This window comes from Otolemur garnettii, unplaced genomic scaffold (genome assembly GCF_000181295.1).
Source record: "Otolemur garnettii isolate 467f Iridium unplaced genomic scaffold, OtoGar3 scaffold00028, whole genome shotgun sequence".
NCBI classification, from domain to species: Eukaryota; Metazoa; Chordata; class Mammalia; order Primates; family Galagidae; genus Otolemur; species Otolemur garnettii.
Window position 1 is genome coordinate 1,529,525 of NW_003852423.1, and position 20,743 is coordinate 1,550,267.

Genomic DNA, 20,743 nt, shown 5'->3' on the forward strand with positions numbered 1-20,743 from the left:
GTTGAAAATAGATTTTTACTGATATAAAATAAAGTGTGATAGACTTTACTAAAGTTGTGTTATTTTTTAAGAACACAAGCAGTAACTATATTGAAGTTAAAGAACAAATAACAGTTATAGCAAATAATATTTTATTATCAATCCTATCCATTGAATGCAAATAATATTTTATTATCAATTCTAAAGATTATCACCTTTTAAGAGTGCTTTATTTTATTTTTATGCAGAAGATATTAGGAAGCATATTAAAAAGGTCCTTAATACCTGAGTTCTTTCAGTGAAGATATTTTAAAAAATGCCATTAGTTTTATTTTTACTGCTTTTTAAATCAATCCTGGCATATATATATATATATATATATACGCACCATAAACAGTAAGAAAAAAAGAAATATCAAGTTTTGACTCCTTATCATATACGAATGTCTTGGGACTTTTTAATTCATTTTAAAGACACAAGCTTTTTTTTTTGTTTTCCTTTGAGTGGGAAGGGGGAGTGGTGTTCGGGGCGGGAGGAGAAAAATTAAGCAGGAAGGCTAGGAAGAGAACTTGATGTAATACATATTAAAATTAAGCGGTTGCACGATATTGCATCAAGCCCCATGCCACCTTCTGTGCGTGGCCTAAATGAGTTAAGAGCTAATGAGCTCATGCTCCTGTGTCTTCAACTTGTGTCGCGATTTTACCAAAACAAAGTCTTGCAGTCCTTTTTGCATCTGGCATCTCTTTTGAAGTGATTCTAATGCTGAGGGGTTACTAACTGGACTCAGTGCTTCAAGAAAGCCAATTTATTCAGCTGGTTGCAAAGCCTTTGACCTTAATGGTGGGACTTGGCAAATCAATGCATACTCGTATGTTTAGTGTTCTGTCAAGAATTGTGAAAATGCTCTGTAAGCCATAGATCCTTCTGTAAAATGCTAGTTTGGAGTTTAAACATTAGTCCTTTTTCAGAGGCCAATGAGGCTAGTTAATTAAGCCTGAGGGGTTATGAACTGTTGGCAGTTAATAAGTCATAAAATTCCTCCATAAAACAGGATGCGAGATTCCATCACTGAAGCACAGAGTACAAAGAGCCGGTGTATAAATATCTAATTGTACCAAAGGACTGGGCTTTCTCAATGACTGCTCATCTGGAGTCTCCAGGGCATGCTCGCTGTGGTTTCCTGATTTTTAGAAGCCAGTTTAAAAAATGAGTGCATTAAAGGGTAATTTGCCTGAAAGTTCAGGAAGTAAAGGGGGTGGTGTGGAAGCAGGCCGAATGGGAGAAAGAAAAAGAGGGATGTTGTGAGAAGACAGAAAACGAGAAGGAGGGTGGGGTAGAAAGACAAGGCACTAGAAATCAGGAGGGTTGTCTCCACACGGAGTTAGACTTGACGGTCTTTGTCATCTGTTTTCTTTCCCGGTAGGATGTTCACCATGGAAACGGTACCCAGCAGGCCTTTTATGCTGACCCCAGCATCCTGTATATTTCGCTCCATCGCTATGATGAAGGGAACTTTTTCCCTGGCAGTGGAGCCCCAAATGAGGTTCGGTTTATTTCTTTAGAGCCCCACTTTTATTTGTATCTTTCAGGTAATTGCATTGCATGATTACCCCTAATTTTCTTGTCCTTTGCTGGTGTTTTAAATTACACGAGATTACTGAATTATCCCACGGGACCAAGAACCAGTGCAGAACAAGTGCATAACCCAGAGCACTGGTTGTCAAGCAAGGTTGGGCTGATTTGACGTGTTGTTTGATGTTTATTTTCAAGAGCTCCCATGTGTTTGTTTTCCTCTCTGCTTGCTTTCTTCCATTTGACCTCTTCTCTACCCAGCGTGGTGCATTTTTCTCTTCCCAGGTTGGAACAGGCCTTGGAGAAGGATACAATATAAATATTGCCTGGACAGGTGGTCTTGACCCCCCCATGGGAGACGTTGAATACCTGGAAGCATTCAGGTTGGTACTACTTTCTCTCTGAAAGTGACAAAGTGGAAAACAAATGTCTGTTGAAATAACACCAAAGTGAAAGAGAAATGTAAGTTACTAAGGTACAGTACTGCTACAAAGCCACCTAAGAATATCTATAAGCAAACAAGTCTCTTGAGATCCAGGGTTAGTTATACAGGTATATTCACCAATGGCTCAGACAGTTTCCCTCTTCCTGCCCAAGAACAAAAGGAAAAAAAAAAAAGATTTCAATACTAAATAGTTCTGTCTGGAAAATTCTGCCTCTTATAACATGTGACATGATTTACAATGGACATGAGCATATTAAATATTTACTACCTGTTTAATTTTGTTGAACAGGCATTTAGCAGACGTCACTAGACTACAGAATCCCTTTTTCACTTAGCACCGTTTACCATGCCTAGTTATAAGGAGCTAGTTCACTTTAAGAATGTTGGTCTCAACCATCTCATTTGATGGTACAGTAAATGACTTTTGTATATTTTTCCATTTTAATGTATTGGTTGTTTTCAGTTTCTCTACAAAATGTAGGAATAAATAAAATGTATTCACATTGCACTCTGTGTTTTTTCTAAGCAAAGATCTTTGAAAATTAATTTAAATTAGAAGCACGACAAATAAAATACCGTTTTTGACATAGAGTATTAAAAATGGGCTTTTCTTTTCTCGAATTTAAAAAAAAAAAATTCAGGCTCTGGAAAGGTCTCTGTTTTAAAGAAAGATAGCAGGTTGTGTCAATAGGTCCCTGCCTTGGCAGATTTTAGGAGAATATTTTAGCCTATTTGTAAAGCTTAGTTTCTTGGATGTTTTATTTAATTGAAAGAAAAAGCAAAAGACTGCATGAAAAGAAATTTGAGAGGAATTAAGTTTTGAAATTTGCCATTCATGAATTCCCAAGAAGAAACTCCAGTTGATAAAATATTTGAAATTTAGGGAAATCATGAGAAAAAATTTGAATAAATACAATTTGGGTGAGTTTCTACTGTCTTGGGTGTCATACACACTCAGTTTCCTCATTTGAAGGTCATTTCTCATTCGAAAACAGGTCCGGGAAGAATGATAAAAAATTAGGTATTACAATATATATTATATCTTAGGAGTAAAATAAAACAATTATACTAAGAAACTATAGGGTTTTGATGTTATGATTTCTCTTTGTCTCTATTTGCAACTTTAAAGAAATTCTGAAGCGATGATAGACTTTGATATTATATCACATGTGAATTTATGTGTCCACTTCCCAGGTTTATCCTAGAACTTGTTTCATACACATTAAGTTACCAGTCTTATCATATGCATTGACCTGCAGTGGAGAATACTTAAAACTTTCAAACTTCTTGTAATACTATTTGTGATACTATAGTTTTACATAAAAATGAATTACAGATGCACAACCATGAAGGGCCATTCACACTTTGTGCCAGTTTGTCCTCCCATTCTAAAGAGAATGGTGGATGAGATTTTTAAAAGGACATCTTTGAACTTAACCATTTTCATGGAGTAATGTGAAAACAGATGTTAAATGCATGTTACTGTTTTGTGACTGAAGTTGAAGTCAGTCCTGTGCTCCTGAGTGTGGCCGACTGTCCTCCAGAATGACACTGTCTGTTTGCCTGGAATGGCATCACTTTACATTAACAAACTTTTCCAAACATCCCACTGTGATCTTCATTGCTTGAGTTTTACTAAAGGAGATGTGAGGAATTTGGCTAGGCTGAAGAAATTTAAAATTGTGGCTTTTGATGTCAATAGTTATTTAAGAACCATATTTACTAATAATCCTGGCAATTCTGAACTGTACCATGTCTGCTGTTTAACATGGATGCCAAGTCTAGAGGTGCTGGTGAAATGTATTATGGATAAGTCCAACAGGTGAGTAATTCATTCATTCAAAAAAGTGTATTGAACACATATTGTATGCCAGGCACTGTGCTGAACAGTTGCACTTCAGAGCTGTGATTTTAAGGGACCAAAACCAAAGTGATACTTTCTGTTCTCGAGTACAGAAGTGTTTAGAGAGAACAGATAAAATGGTGAATTCTTCCTGAAGAGTTTCAGGAAAGACTCCATCAAGTCTTGTTCAACCTGTGCTTTCAAGGATGAGTGGTCATTTTCAGAGGGGGGAAAGAGTTGGAGCTGGGGGAATTCATACTGCCTGGGCACAGAGAATAGATTGTTAATTGTCTGGAGTCATGAAATGATTTTTCTCCCTTGGGATGAGGGCACTAGGATGGACTGAGAGCAACAAAGTGAATCCTACTTTGTAAAGTCTCTTGAAGTCAAAGCACAGCCCGTCTACCAATGTGGGCTACAAAGTTTGCTCTTCTGTGAACTTGGGCTTCAGTCAGACCACCAAATCATTTTTCATGAGGTATTATTTTATAAGCTTGTGCTTCTTAATATAACTCTTACTTCCCAGTAATGAAACCTAAAATCTTTCTGGCATCTGTCTATGGGTGCAAGAATTGGATGTAGGAGAAAAAGTAAGTGGTATCTGCTCTTTTTTTATTACTTTTTAATTGTTTCTGGACTGTGATAAGAATCTTTGGAAGGAAAGCCTGTCTCTGTGAAGCCACATTTATAGTGGGGTATAAGGTGGCTGCTTATTTTACCAGCCCCAAATTGTCATATATTTGGGCCTTGTGGCTTCTATTATGTGCTTTTTCTGTGGCAAAAAGAACATTGTAGACAAACTAGACATTTGATGTTTGCTACAGTCTTTAAAGATAATTTTAAAAATATAATAGAATATCTAAATTATTTCAGATAAGTAGTTAGTTCTCCCAGTCAGTTATCATTCATTCCAGAAATAAGTAAAGGGTACCCTTAAGACTTTTCATGAGAGTTTTAAACATATTCAGTTATATCAAATATCTTTCATGGTCTTCTAACATACGTTTCCAAGGTTATCATTTCATAAAATAATTATGGCTATTTTTTTGAAGTTTATATGGTAGGCCCTAGATTAGAAACTTTATAGACATTATAGCTAGCCCTTAACTGTTTTGTCTAAGTCACAGATCCACTAATTAGAAGCACCGTGATGTGAACTCAGTTTATGGCTCTAAAATCTATGTCCTTTCTGTCGCACCCCATCACTACACTCTTCTACTGTTTATGACTTAAAAAACAAGGAGTGATAAAGCACAGCAACCTTTCTGCAGTTTTTGGCCAGGGCTGGGTTTGACCCCACCACCTCTGGTATACAGGGCCAGTGCCCTACTCCTTTGAGCCACAGGCACTGCCCAAGCACAGCAGCCTTTTAAATGTAAGACCTTTATACCCCCACAGCCTTCCAGCCTAATGTACAGATGCATAGTGCACAAGGTGGCAAAGAAGAGCCACCCAAAAATAAGGATTGAGAGAGTCAACAAATGTCTGAATGAATCAGAGGCAGAGAAGAGAAGGGAATAGTGCTGATTATGATGGGAGCATTGGAAGGCTCTGGTATTTGGTGAACCTAGCAAAAATATGAAGGAGCTGCGTGTTATTTCTTGGCTTATCAAAAAGTATACTTTACAAAGAATTCTGAGCAACCCTTCATTTGATTATGAAGAATGTCATACTCCTCCTTATTCTCAGGTATTTGTCTGAATGCCTGCTAAGCAATCTCTGCTCCAGTCATTTAAAAAGACTGGTCCAGTGTTTCTATGTTCTCCGTAGCCCTTCAGTGAGGACTGGGCACATTATCTGCTCTAAAGACAAATGTTTTAAGAGTCCTGCAAATGTTAAAGTGATTATTCATCTAAGACAATATAAATGGTTTGTTTATACCGGATGGCGGAAAATATGTATCTCATGCTTCTTCTTAAATCAAGTAAGGAAAACATCTCTAAGTGTTTTTAAAAAGTAGCAATTTCCAATGTGTTACAGAAAATATTAGTTGTCCTTGAAAGTGTGCCTATTTTTTGGATAAATAAATGAATGAATGGGTGAAGGAATCACAATTCTTATATAGCCTTTTAATTTCAGAAAAGGAGCGCAAATCCTATAAATTGAGAAGGTTTTGATGAAATAATAAATTACTTATTTGGCATATGCTGAAGACTAGCTGAAGAGGTGTCATAGAGTTGTTAATCTGGGTTTCTGAGATGCAAGCAAGTTTTGATTTATGAAACCATCTCTCCAAGGCAGTATGTTATCATCTGTAGCTACCTTAATGCTTCTTATTGATTACTATTACCCAAAAGCAAAGGATCTGTAAACACCAGCTCTTCAGAGAAATTAATCTTAGGGTCAAAGTCTGACCCAGAATGATTCTATTTCCTTGAGACTGGCAGTTTGCCCACTGAAAAAGATTTGGGAGAGTTATCTAATCTAGGAAATAAATATTTAGTCAAATTTAGCATTATTGTTGTAAGCTACCTATTTTTTTTCTTTCATTGATTTGTGAGGTATCTCTATTTAATCAAAATGTTACATGCCTGTAAATGTAAGCTTAGCTAAAATATTTTGGCCATATAGCTACATAATGTTTTTAGATGCTTAGTATTTTTGCTATGTAGTTAAATCAGTTGACCATTTGAGCCCATACAAACAGCCCAAACACCTTGCGTCTCTTTTTCCTGTCTGGTTCATACTTACTTTAATGACAGAAAAAAATAATTAAAATCTGTTAATACAAAACAGTAGAAATATGATTAGATATTATGTCTATTCTTAGTTCATCAGTCCAAATATCATTTTTTTTCCTGATGCAAGGTCTTTAATAAAAACTCATGGCTTACTGTGTTTCTTCTACTGTTGTGGAAAAAATAAAAATGTGTACATTTCAACCCAGTGCAGAGCAGAGGGGAGCCTTTTACTGTGAGAGTCGTAGAGCGACTGCTGCTCAGGCAACTAGTCAAGAGTTGCCAGCCTAGAGGTTTCTTAGAGTGGTTGAGTTTGCCAGAGAATGATGATAGATAATTTTGGCCAGGGCATATGAAAAAGTGCAGTACTTCATTTTCTCTTGTTCTTTTATCAAACATATCATCATTATTTTAATTAATTGTAGAGGATTAACTTCTAAATATTCTTGTCATATGTGTAAACTGAAATAGAGGTTGCTAAATTCTGAGAAGTTAAATGGGACCATAAAGTAAATATTTATGTTCTCTTTTTTGGTAGTGACACCTAAGTAAATATTGTTCTATGGTTATTGTTCTTGTTTTCATTATAGTTCAATGTAATTTTATGCTAAGGGAATGGAAATAGTATCATTGTAAAAGTAACAATATAATAATAATAACAGTAATATAGAACATTCATTAAGGATTTAAGTTTTGCTAGGTGCTTATTTTTAAAAAATTTTTTACAAGTTCTTGAATTAAGTGCTCTCAATTTCCAGATGAGGAAACCACGCCTTTTGAGTTTCAGTAGGTTTCTGATATCACACAGCTGGTTAAAGGTGATCAGGGATTCAGTGGCAGGAAGTGTGATTGTGGAGGCAGTTTTCTTTTGGCCCCAAACTATAAACTGTAGTTCCTCTGTCAAGAGTAGGGGGTGACAAAACAATAATATAGTGAGAAACTCTTTATAAATGCATGTTAGTCTATATAATATTTGGCTTGGACATCTAAATTGGTAGCACTATTTGCAAATTGAAAAATAACTCCTAGATTTTCACAACTCTTGCAATACGTCGCATTTCCAAACCACTTCTCATTGTGCCTTTTTCTCATCTGACATGGTAAGAGAGCCTATTAAATTAATTCCCTGTAATTTTTTTCCTTGGGATAACTAACAGGGATTATATTTTTCCATTTTTGTTAAAGAAATATTTGCTTCTTAGGTTTGCCTTTAGATTTTTTGGAAGGGGTATATAATTGAACTTGGGAAATACCAAATTAAATTTTAATAGAACATATAATAATAAATGAAATTTTAGATTTAATTCTGAAATAAAGAATGATTCATTGTCATCTAAAAATCATACTCAATACTGTCAAATGATTTGGGGTCTTATTTTGTCTTTGAGAGCTGTGGTTGACGCTTCCCAGTCTTGCCATAGATTCTCAATTGTTAGTGACAAGCAAATATATCATGCTTATGATAGTATGTATTTTCCCAAGGATGCTGAAGACATTTTGGGAAAGAGGGTGGAGTTTCTTGAAACAATTTGCCAATATGAAATACTGTACATATCAAATTGGCCCTACTACCATCTTTCCCAGACCATTTATCATGCCTCACAAATCAAGCCCACATTTTCTTTTTCTGGAAGACTTGACTAATAAAGAATATGTTGGCTTCAAATTTGAACTTGTCAATCAATCTTGGGAACAAAGCGGTAATCATTTTCACCTATTAATATTTTATTTCAATAAAGAGAAATGCATATGAATTTACTGCTGCTGTGATCTACGTTTTTTTTTTTTTTTCATTGTGCAGGTTCTATTCTTTATATTCAGCATGTTGAGATGTTTCAAGATGATTTATCAAAAGAGGTCACAAGAAAAAGATTCATAGGAATAAATTTTAGAAAGCTGTCAGCTCTCTCTGCTCTTTAGTTTCAGGAATAAACATAGTTTAAGAACATTTATTTCTCTCTCATCTGTGCAACATATTGGACCAATTTTCATCAAAAATTACAATTTCTATAGGTGTGTGTCTCTAGATACCCTTAGAATTTCTGCTCTTTGACCCTAAGAGTAAATTGATCTTATGCACACCTGTCTTCCACGGGAAACTTGCAAACTTGATTTTTGAGCTGAGCATCAAAGAGATATGATATGATATTATTCGACAGTCTAGAGCTCAGGTAAAAAGTCCAGGAAGTATCTTGAAGTGCTTGAAGTTTTGAAAGGAGAATGATGTCTGCCGTGAAGAACTGTATAAAATAGTTCAAATGCTACAGCTTATTTTTTGCATTTGTTTTAAAAGGTCATAGGAACTATTCTAATGTTAAGACAATATTTTTTATCTGCCTTAAAACAGCTCTGAAGTCAAAAATTTTTAGAAATTTGTATAGCAGTTAAATAATTTTCCTAATAATAAGAAATAATTAAAAGAGTGGCTATATTTACTTTACTCTTTTCCTTAGAAATTCTCCCTGAGAAAGAAGGTGGTTTGTGTGTCTAGAAATGATGATTTTATTTTAAAGATGAAACACCAAATCAGAAAAACCTTGCCTTGTGCAAAATCCTCCCAGCAAATGTATAATACTCTGAGATATCAAGAAATGAAATCTTTTCATGAAATATTATCCTGAAGCCTTTAAAGCCAAAAACAGCATGTTTATTTGCCTGTCAATTCATCAACTTAAATCATCTACTCTAGTAATAATGGAATTATTGTATAGTTAATTATGATATACTAGGTCTAGAATGGAAGATAAATATAGAAACAAATTATGGAGTTACCCTTTTTTTTTTTTAATAGTGTGAATGAGAATTTTAAGATTATGGTTCACTTACTAAAGAGACCAAGCTCCTGACCAAATAAAAGTTATCTATCTTGAAAAGCTATTTATTAACCAGATTGAAATATCTGTGGGTCATAGAGAGATATTTTCTTAGAACTGAATAATTACCCCCTCTTTCCATCTAAAGTTTATTATGAGAAGACAATGTGAAAAAAGAGAGATCAAATAAATGTTTGTTTTAATATATCACAAATATTAATTTGTAGTCCTTTCTTTTTAAAACTAGATAAATATAATAGTCTACTAGTAGGAATTTACTTATTACATTTTCCAGGTGGAGGAATCATCCTCATGAAAATTTTGCTCACCCAAAAGTCTGTTCAGATGTTACTTCTGAGGCACAGGGCTGACGTTTGCACTGTTTTCTGGTGAGCAGGACCTTCAGAGAGCAGTTCGAGTCTTTGCATGCCATCAAACATCTGGATGATAGACTCAGTTTTCCTTATTCTATCCCAATGATTTGATCTTATGTAGATGAAACTTGTAAATCAACATCTGTTCTCATTTAGGCAGACCCCTACACTCCCCTGGCACTCTTTTAGAAGGATGATGCCTTATCCTTGTATGTGTTAGGAATCTGCCTTTCTTTCTTGTGGGCACTACAGTCCTGGGTTTTGCTTGTCTAAACATCTTCTATGCCAAAGAGAAGCACTGCCGTTGTAATGCCATATAGTGCTCAGAGAACTTATAAACTGCCTAACTTCTAGTGTGAAAGACTTAGCGAGATGACGTTCATGCCATTATAGTTTATACTTCTCCATTTAGAAAGTGGGTGGGAGATAGATGATTGAGTCAACTTCCAAGCTAAACAGAATTTTACATTCATCTACAGATTAATTTGAGGATGTTTTATATCCCTAAACACCTATGGAAAAGACCATTAGGAAAATAACATTTACATATCAACTTTCCCATTAAATAAATGTATCATAGAATTTAAAAACACAATGCAGGTTCACCTAGGATGTATATTTTTAGTTGGTTCTTAACTCTTTGGAATTAGTACAATATTGGAGTTACTGAAATGGACTGAATTTCAGAAACCAATGAGCATTTTTTCCTGGAACAGTAGCCAATGGCAAAGAAAACAAGTATTTATTCAGAACCACAACCAAAAGTAGAACAGGTGCAGATTTATAATCTAAAAGTTTTATAACCCAAAGACGGTGTGATCTCTTACTCTTTTGTACTTTGAGTTTCAGAAAAAGTCTCTTAGGGTCTCTGATTTTTTTTTTTAATGTATCTAAGTTTTTGACCCTGTTAATTGTTTTATGTTCGAGGATTTCTAAAATGAAAGCGTCATTGTAGAAATTATTCACTGATGCCTTCCTCTGAGATAAATGTCATTACACTAATTCTCACAGCCAATGAAGAAGGCAGAATCAGAAATAATACAACCTGGTATGTGCTCGTATTTTGCTGACTCAGTTTCAGTTACCTCATTTAATTCTAAATCATTCAGAGCACTGAAAGCTACCAAAAGGTTGTTAATACCTTCCAGGTAGTTTAGTTTTTTGAGGATGTAAAAATAAAAATCAAATGATTACCTGTAGCAGCCAAAGAAAAATATTTAATTAGTATGAAAGAAGGATCAGTCCCCTATTCACTTCCTAATGTCAATTTTTGAAAAATTAACAAATTACTATTTGGTCTGTCCTAAAATACTAATCATATGTACAATGTTTGGCACATTAAACATGCTTTACAAAAAACCCCAAATATAAAGAATCATCTCATTGTCAATGCTGAGCATAAAATCGTGTACCAAGTTTGAAGGGTTTATGTGGCCCAATTTAAAATTTTGTTGTTTTATAATAACTTTGGAGCGGTGTATTGTTCCTTGTAAAAGACCCACATGCTCTCCTTTGGAGTGGCTCCAGACTGTAACTGAACCAAGAGGTTGCCCCCTGGTGCTTTATGTATTGTTTAATTGTTTGCCTTTGGTGGATGTTTTTATTAAAAGCCTATTATTTAGGGTAAGACCATAGTGTCATTTTAAGAACAACAGAAGCCGACCAGTTTGGTCTCACAGTTCTTTTTCATAGGTGTGTTAGGGAACACTGGATGCAGCTAATGAGCCTGCTGAACTTTTTTCTTATGTTACTTCAAAAAGAGCAACAACAACAACAAACAAAACCCTGGATTTTTATTTTCCTCCAATAAAACATGGCCTCCTTCAAAACATTGGCTAGAAGAACAGGGAGTCTCTATGGCCGTGCGCAGGGCAGGAGGGAAGAGAGGTGTCTGTGTGTGTTCATCGCTCTGTCCATGTTTTGGTCCAGGAAGAGTTTGTCTGGAGTCACATGCACTTTGGTACACATGTCAGTGGCAAGACCCAGGAGCCTAGGGGAGGGAGGGAAGGAGGAAAATCCATGTGTTGAAGGGCCCTGGTGGGCTTCCTGGGGCCCACCAGGGCCCATTATGCTTCAGTGGATGTTAGAGCTACAAAGAAAGTTCTTCACGTCCTCCCTCTGCCCACAATCCAATTGCAAGATAACCATCTTAGCTTAGATCATTCTGAATATAAATTACATCTGGGACAAGTTTTTAATTCAATACTTTTATTTCTCCGTGTTCTTCTCCTCCCAGAATAGTTTCTTTTCTGAAGTGGCATCCGTGTATCACTCACTGGTTTCTCCAAAGTTGACTCTGAAAAGAATTCATAGCGTTCTCTGTCAGGTCCTTGCCACAAAGATCCAGCACATATTAGATTAATTCTCCTCTACCCAAGCTAGTCTTTGTGACTATGACCCACCCTCAGACAGAAAAACTTAGAGGCAGTGTACCTTGAGACAATTTCTAGGACTTAAGCAGTCTCATTAAATTCGGACTCTAGATATCATGTAGACGTTTGAGGAAATATGATTATTGACAAAATGTAAGCCCGTTATACACTATATCACTTCAAAAGGGGAAAGCCATTAGGACATAATTACATCAGAAACCGTATACACGGCCAGCTGGTTTATAAACTGTCACTTTCAGGAGTATGAAGACTTATAAAAGTTTCCAAAGGTTCCATTATAACCCTATTTCCAACAGTATTCTCTGACAAACTAAATAAATTACTGCATGTATTGGACCTTTGAGGCTTGGGGCAAAGAATGGAAAAATTATTTACAAAAGCTTGAAAATATTTAATCACCAGAGGCAGGGGGGCAACGGTGTTTTAATTAGCAGGTCCTGGGGCCATCGGCTGACTGGAGGCCTTCTCAAACAACCACACAAATGCACTGAATAGCTGTTTGCCAGCCTTAGGGTCAGGCCTGAGATGAAACAGATAAGATAATTGGCTCTAATGAAATCCAGAAGGCCTTGGCTTTCTTGTTTGAGCTTGGATTTGAAAAGTGCGTGTGGAAGTGAGGCTTAATTCAAACCAGAACTGAGCTAGGCCCGTTTCTCAGTGACTTTGATATTGTTTGAAGTTCTAAAAGTGTTCGCCACACCACTAGCCTGCTGGGCTGGGCCTCCCTGGTACCCTTAATTACTAAGCTTTATTGCTGACTTTACTACACAGGAAAGGGGCCATTATATGTTCCATCAACATCAGCTCTTCTCAGATTGGAGGAAAGGGCAGGGTTAAAGGCCACTGTAGGAAGGCAAAAACTTCACTTTGAGGTAGTCAGATCATTTACCAGTGTTGAATTTCACCCTTATGCACGTACATTCCTTACAACACAGAAGCCCAATTTTCCATTTTTTAAACAAGTGATTACTTTTCAAAACATTTTTGTTTGTGCCTGTTTTTTTTTTTTTTTTTTTTTTTGCAGAGAGAACATTTATTTTTAGGGGCTGAAATGATTGCCCATGATGTATCAGGGATGGTGGAGGGGGAAGAATACAACACCTCCCAATTAATCATCACACCAGCAGGTCTGGTTGGATTCTGTAATAAGGAGGATTATTATTAATGCCCCTTTGAAGTGAAAATAAGTGAGGAACCCTCCTGTGGTGTGAGAGTTGTCCTGACACCCTGAGGAATAAAGACCCCTCAGGAGACTCTTCAAAATTAAATCCCGCTTCTAGAGTCTCTCACAAAGAGGCTGTACAAACGTGTTGCCTGTCCAGTTTGAAATCAACAAGCAAAAATGAGAAACTCTGCTTCTTGTGGACCGGTTGTGGCTTTATTGAGGATTCCATCTTCCCTAATCTCACTGCTGCTCTGCCTTTGGTCCACTGGTAAAGATGCATGATGCTTCTGAATGACTTAGTAATTGTCCAACCGGTAGCCCTCTCACAGGAGGAGCTCTGATCATGTTATGAAAGCCAAGGACATGGAGGCTGGTCTTGTTTCCTGCCCTATTTGTCACCCTTGGGTAGGAAGCCCATGAATGATACCATCAGACTTGACTCTTTATGAAAGAAAAAGTTGAGAGTGGTTGCCTTATTTAAGCAAACTTGATATTAATGTGGTTCAATTTCATGCATGATCCTGCTGACCATTTATCCAGTACTTCTTACTTCTTTCTGAGTGTTCCAGTGCACAGGCTGGACTGGGCACTAGCTGTCCACTAGGACGATGTGCATCTGGCCAAAGAACCATATTGAGAGCCCAGGGAGATCAGCAGTAGGAAGACAAAACTGAGCCCTACATCCCAAAACCCCTCCTAAGAAAATTAAGGACACCCTTTACAGATTTTTGCCAGTGATAAGCATGATATTAGCTCAGATCAGAAGAAAAAAGAGTCTTTGAATATTCAGGTCATTTAAAGTGTATCTTTTTTTCATTATGAATTGTTACGGACTGAACGTGCTTTGTGTGTTGGAGCTCTAACCCACAAAGTATTGGGGTGGTAATTGGAGTTAGATGTGGTCCTGGGGGGTGTGCTGCACTGCTGGACGAGTGCCTTACGAGAAGTGACAGAGAGCTTGCCGTCTTGCCGTCTTCCTACACATGTGCTGCAGAGAGGCCAGGTGAGCACACGCTGAGATGGAGCTGTGTGCAAGCCCAGACGAGCACTCTCATCAGAACCCCACCATCCTGGAACACTGCTCTTGGACTTCTGTCCTGTAGACCTCAAAGAAAATAAAACCTGTTGTTTAAGCCACCCAAGTAGGTAATATTTTGTTATGGCAGGCTGGACAGAATAGTCAGACCCTACAGAGATCTTTGAGAGATCAAGCAAGCCATTAACTAGCCTTAAGTTTAAGGTACCAAAAGAGTGTTTTCCAGTGCGTATTCTGCTAAACACTAGATACCAGAGTTATTAGCAAGGGTTTCTCAACAATAAAATCTCTTCTTGAAACTATGTAATATATAAAAGCATAATAAAGACTACAGGAATTCCAGTAGTAGTTTTACATTATTTAATGCATAATTTCCTCAAATTATTAGGATGTGGAACTCTCAGCTCCCCGTCCTCTCTCACACCACAAATACCTGTAAATATCACAGACACTAGCATTCCATAGGACACAGTTTGAAAAGTTCTGACAAACACGGTGGGCATTTTATACAGTTCATCATTATTTCAATAAACACGATAATATAAAAGTGAGCAAAACACATCTGACCTTAAAATGATCACAGGGAATGTAATAAAAAATACAAACAATACATTATATGTTATTGCAGTATTGCATTATCACATAAACTGGGCACTCGGGTGACCCGTCATCTACAGGCTAGCTTCTTCACGTTCCACTAGCTGTGTCTGAGTAATTCTTAGAAAACCATTTCTTAGATAACCATGACAAACACAAAGAAAGAAGGAAGGAGAAACAGAATTAATAAGAGAGGGGAAAGGGAAAAGAGGGTGACCTTCCTTTGATATCACTATTAAATGACCCCATGAATTTGCTTAGGGTCAAGTTACTGCCATTCAAAATTATAGCAAATTGGTGATATTTTACAGTCTTATTTTTTAAAAAATTTCAGCTGTGTATATTTTGTTTCAGTTTAAATATGGGCTCATATCTCTCAGACTCATTTTAGATCAGATATGACACATTAAAAACACACATTCGGGTTTTTTTTTTCTTTAACTCTTATAATTAGTAACTAATTGCGGTGTGAACATATAATTGGTTTTATGGGTAAATCCATTTGTGAACTTAGAATCTTTCGAGATTTCATTCCTTATTCATGACTACTTTTTGCTGAGGGAAAAATAAAGAGATTATTTTATTTGCTTCATAAGGGGAGAGTTTCAATGAAGCACATACTCTGCATGGTGAGAAATTTTACCCTGAAATAAGACAGTAAGTATTAAAATGCATTACTTTTCCTAGTTCAAATAGATGTGGCTTTTAAAGTGGAACCCTGTGCGTATCATAGTGCCAATGGCCTTTTGTTTCCAAAGATAACATTTCTAGACGTATGGATGTTCTGAACTTTATTAAACACCTGCTGTGATTATTAACATATTTATTCAAAAGATAATATAGCTATCAAGTGGTAATTCAGCAAAGTCTCAGCTGTTTGCTTAAAATGGTCTTTCCTTTTACTGCAGATATATATGTAGTCAACAAATGTCTTTTGGATATTCATAACAGAAGCAAAAAAAAGGTCTAAGTAAAAATACACACAAACAAACAAAGTGCATCATTTGTATTGAAGCATTTAGAACTCATGAAATAGCGTTATTACATGTGGGAATGTGGGCCTTTGTGACATTTTATAAGTTCAAGGGGAGAGAGGGAAAGAGAAGTTACTTTTTTCGAATAACACAGAAGAATGTAGCTCTCTTCAGCCACGTTGGCTCATATTTCAACAATCTGAGTATGGGATGTCTTTGGGAAATCATGGTGTGGCTGAACGATGCAATGTACACATGACACAGACAGCTGTACTTGTTCTGGAAGAGGCAGAGGTGTGACCGTCTGTTTTTAAAATGACAGCAGAGGAAAGAATTCTTCCCAGAAATAAACCCGTGGATTGCTTCCTTCTGTGGACCATTAGCATATTTTGGGCCCAACATAATGAAGAAGTATCTTTCTTCTCACAATTGAAAAGCTCTGCATTCACTATCATTTTACTTGTTCCCAAATAAAAGCTGGGTGCTCATCAAGATCACACAGGAAATTAGTGGCATAGCTAGAAGAGAAGCTTCGATGTTCCCTTACTGTTAATACAAAATGAGAAACTGAGTACATTCCATAATTCATCAGGGCTCTACAGAAATATAAACTGAGTGGCCGATAAAAAACATATGGTTCTGAAGGCTGGGAAGTCCAAGATCAAGGCCACAGGGCAGCTTTCTGTTCGTTGATGATGCCTTCTAAGTGAGTCCTCAGATGCTGGAAAGGGCAAGGCACTTCTTTGGAGTCTCTTTTATAAAGGCACTAATCCCATTCCTGAAGGCTCCGCCCTCATTAACTAATTCTGTCCCAGAGATGCCACATTCTAATACCTCCTTGGAGCTTAGGATATCAACATTCGAATTGAGGTGTGGTGCAAACATTCAGATTGTGTGGCATGTCCCAAGACAAACAGGAATGGAGTTAGCAATGTAACGTGCACTAGCCTGTGTTTGCCTTTGCAGGACTTCCCTTTCCTGGCAGCCGTGGCAATGGCTCACTGCCTCTGCTCTCACCCGATATCCACCGAGAGCAGCAGCCATGAACATCTTCCTGCTGTACTTCTCTGGTGCTTTGTTCAGCAGCCATGAACAACATCTTCCTGCTGTACTTTTTGGGTGCTTTAGTCTTACCTCTTGGTAATTATCATCCTGGATTTGTCTTTCCATGAAACTGCATTTCAAATTTTCAAAGGACATATGTAAAAGGTTAAGATTTACGCTTATATGAAATTTTTCTGAAATATTAGTTGATGTCATGATTTATATTACATCATCCAATCCACTTTTTAAAATTCCATTAGCATCAAATATCTGTATAGTTCTTTCTTTTAAAATACTTCTTTGAAAACAAACCATGTTCCATTTTCTTTCTTGTATGGAAACATCAGCTCACATTTGGTTTCCTAAATGCTTCGATTCATTAGATTTTTTTCCTTATTTAAAATAAAGCAACAGCTACTCAGCAATGCCTTCTTCCCTTCTCCCAGGCAGGTATGAACCTCTGAGGAAACTTTCATAGGAATGGAGGTTTATTGGAAAGTTGTCCTCCAGGGAGAGCTCTCCACATGTGGCTGTTAAAGGGCACTGAAATGGCACAGGTCTGTTCTGGCTGCTTGATCAGTACCTCCATTTAGCGTCTGGTGCTTTTTAGAGAATGTGAATATGTATAAATCTGTTATAGGAGTAACTGACTTTCTACTCTGTGTTACGGAGGAAAATGCAGAAATATTCAATAGTGCTGGCCGGGAGTGAAACAATGAGAGAATGAACAAAGCCTAAAATACGGGCCACACTGATAAGCCTACAAGTTGCTTAATCTTCTGAAAGCCTGCCCAGAAGCTTGAGGATGATTAGAATCAGGAAAGGACAGCTGCAAACAAGACAGGTCCATAGTTACTCCTACTCAGGAGCAGACCCTCATAGGTAGGTCTTCTACAGTTATAGAAATTCTCTTTCCAAGAAAGAACACAAAAGCCAAAATTGAAACTAGGCATAGGGACTTGGAAAGGGTCCACATGAGTGAGGAACTTTGAAAATTAAACTTCATTAGCTCTATGGTAAATACATCTTGGTTCAGATAACTAGCACCTTGTATTGCCATTAACCACAATGAAGGTTCAATGCACCGTGCCTTCAGCCTTAGACAAAATTAATGGCTGTGCTAAGTAGCCGTGAGAGGAGAGAACGTCTTCAAGAATTCTTTGAGAAACTGTGCTGACAGGGAATGGTCTTGACATAAAAATTCAACTGGGGTGCATTTCTCATCTGAGGACACATGCTGAGGAGATCAAAGCAAAGGATTTCCTTTCTCTCTCTCTTTCCAGTGTATGTTAAGGTAGATTTTATTTTATATTTTTAATAAACAGAAAGGAGGCATCAGGGAAAAGTAATGAATTCCATCCAAACAATGCTCATCAAAGTGAGATGGGAAGAGCAGCCCAACTTAGAGTAGAGCACACACGTTCCTGTTGGTTCTGGGGAGAAGGGTCAGCACCTGTTTGTGAACACGTCCAAAGTCGGCGCTCAGGCCAGTCCACGAGCCGGCTGGGCTCGGATTTTTCTCCTCAGGGGTAGAGTTGCTTTAATGTGGTTCATGTGTATGGTGTTTCATCTTAACCAGAGTGATTTATGTTAATGAAATGAAACAGGGAAAATACCCTTGACATCCTAGTCTCCTTTAAAAAATATTAAATAAATATGTCCAGGACTTTTCCATGATTATATTTATTAAAACAAATGGAAGACTTCAATCCATACCAGAATAAATTTGTAGATGACCCTGACTAGGGTTAAATCCATTAGGAAAAAAAAAATGAGTTTGGGGATTTCTTACTAATTCTGAAATTTCTGAAAAGCTTTTAAGATCAGTAATAGAAGGTTCAGACACTGAGCAACAATGCTAAGCTAATTTATTCTGTGATTTAGAATATTCTTTTGTTTGGCTTCTGAAAGCAATTCTAAGCTAATTTATTCTGTGATTTAGAATATTCTTTTGTTTGGCTTCCAAATCATGATTCACAAAATAGATTCAAAATATCTTTCTAAATCTAATACAAGACTCCTTCCTATTTTACTGGGAATTGTACATGTGCTATCTTTAAGGTTTCTCTTGGAAAGTGTTATAATTTAAGAGTTTTGGTTCTAGGGTTTGTCATTGTCATTCTACTAATGGTTATTTTAATAGAACTTAAGAGCAGCACAGACTCATTTCTATTCTTATTTTCAAAAGTATGCATTTGCCTATCCCAATCCAAATGTATATAATTAAATTCCATGCAAATTAAATTAGTCAAATAAATAGCTTTGAAAAAAATAAATTGATTGGCATTTTTTCTCAGAAGTTAACTAGCTGTCTAAAAACATTAGATAAAAGAATAATACACGTGTCTACTTATCTTAACTGCTGATTGAACTGTAACTTATCTAGCTGATTTTGACATTTAATAAAACCAGAATTAACCAAGAAAAAAAGTGATTTACTTGCTAAGGATGTACTGACACAGTCTCAGTGCCACTGCTGTGAGTAAATAGTTGTCTATTTTGGGAAGACTTTGTAATGTCAAGATTAAGAAAGTAACAATACGAAACTTCCATTTAAAATATCATTTTGTTTATTGCTATATATGCGGATTTCACCAGGAATGTACTAGAAACTTGCCTTAATATGATGTGACTATGGGTCTTTGGTGAACATGTCACTTAACAGCTACCTGCCTGATACTCAGGACAAGAAAATGCAATGAGAAGGAACACGACTAACACATTCCTGAGAAACGCACAGGTCTATCTGGTTGATCTGATAGATGGTTGATCTGCCATTCTGCCAGTGTGTGTTGGCAGCTGAAAAATCAGATTTTATTTTTGATATCCTCGCTATACATATTAAGTCAAAGATATTCGTGTGGGGTTCATGGTGGTGATGGTGATTGCGATAATAGTCATTTCATCCGTCCTGAGGCTGGCTGTGTATTTTACAGCACAGAAAACATGTCTGGGATAGTTCAGGACATTTCCATTTAGACGAGAAAGAGGATCAGAAGAGTCAGTTGGATAAAGAAGATACAGAAGTGGCTGTAAGAGAAAGAAACATAGGGAAGTAAAGGTAGACTAGTACAAAAACTTGAGTGTAGGATGCTAAGAGAAAAAATAACTGGATGGATAAAAATATAAAAATTCTACAAACGTGAGTAATCAAATCGGGTAATTTTTAAAAATGGGTGGGAGTAAAAAGCCACTACAGCAGTAAAAAAAGCAAGAATAGTAAATGCCATTATTTTCAATAACTACTATAATTTATGAAACTGTAATTTTATCACCATCATCTATGCTATAGATTTTAGGGTCTATGTACAGTATTTTGAGAGTATATTTAGATCCCCAAGGAAGGCAACATGGACAATGCCTATACAGATTAGTCAAATCTTATGCTGTTATTGTTAAATATTTTGAATATCACCAAAGTTTAAAATAATAATTTTAGAACACAATGGGAAACCGAGTGCAATTGGGTGCTAAGTGATCAGTGTCAGATTTGAGAGGTAGGAGGAGTCAGCTGGAAGGGATCCTTTAATCCCACTATGTTTTACTCTCCAAAAGCAGACTCTGAAACCAGAAAAGTGAAAGGACGGATCTCTATCACACAGCCTGGAAAGGGCAAGGTATGGTTTTCAAGACTTCCAACCCAAGAGCGAAGCTAGATTACATACAGTAAGTTTTCCTAAGTATACAACACAAAGATTTATCTCCCTCCAGCATTGTGTTATCATGGGGGAATTTGAAGGCCTGACTAATTGATTAGTGGCAGCCCTCTGTGAACCTGACGTACGTGTACAGTTTCTTTATTTAGGAATATAGTTGCAATTATTATT

The 20,743-nt window shown here is 36.7% G+C and overlaps 1 protein-coding gene across 2 annotated transcripts in view; it reads left to right on the forward strand.

The window, feature by feature from the left end:
- Positions 1 to 20,743, forward strand: part of HDAC9 (histone deacetylase 9) — a 906,973-nt gene that overhangs the window by 741,023 nt on the left and 145,207 nt on the right. For both annotated transcript variants that reach the window (XM_012804388.2, XM_003788483.2), the window contains exons 20-21: positions 1,406 to 1,525; positions 1,840 to 1,937. In XM_012804388.2, the coding sequence (XP_012659842.1) occupies positions 1,406 to 1,525; positions 1,840 to 1,937 (218 nt within the window). The remainder of the gene's footprint in view (positions 1 to 1,405; positions 1,526 to 1,839; positions 1,938 to 20,743) is intronic.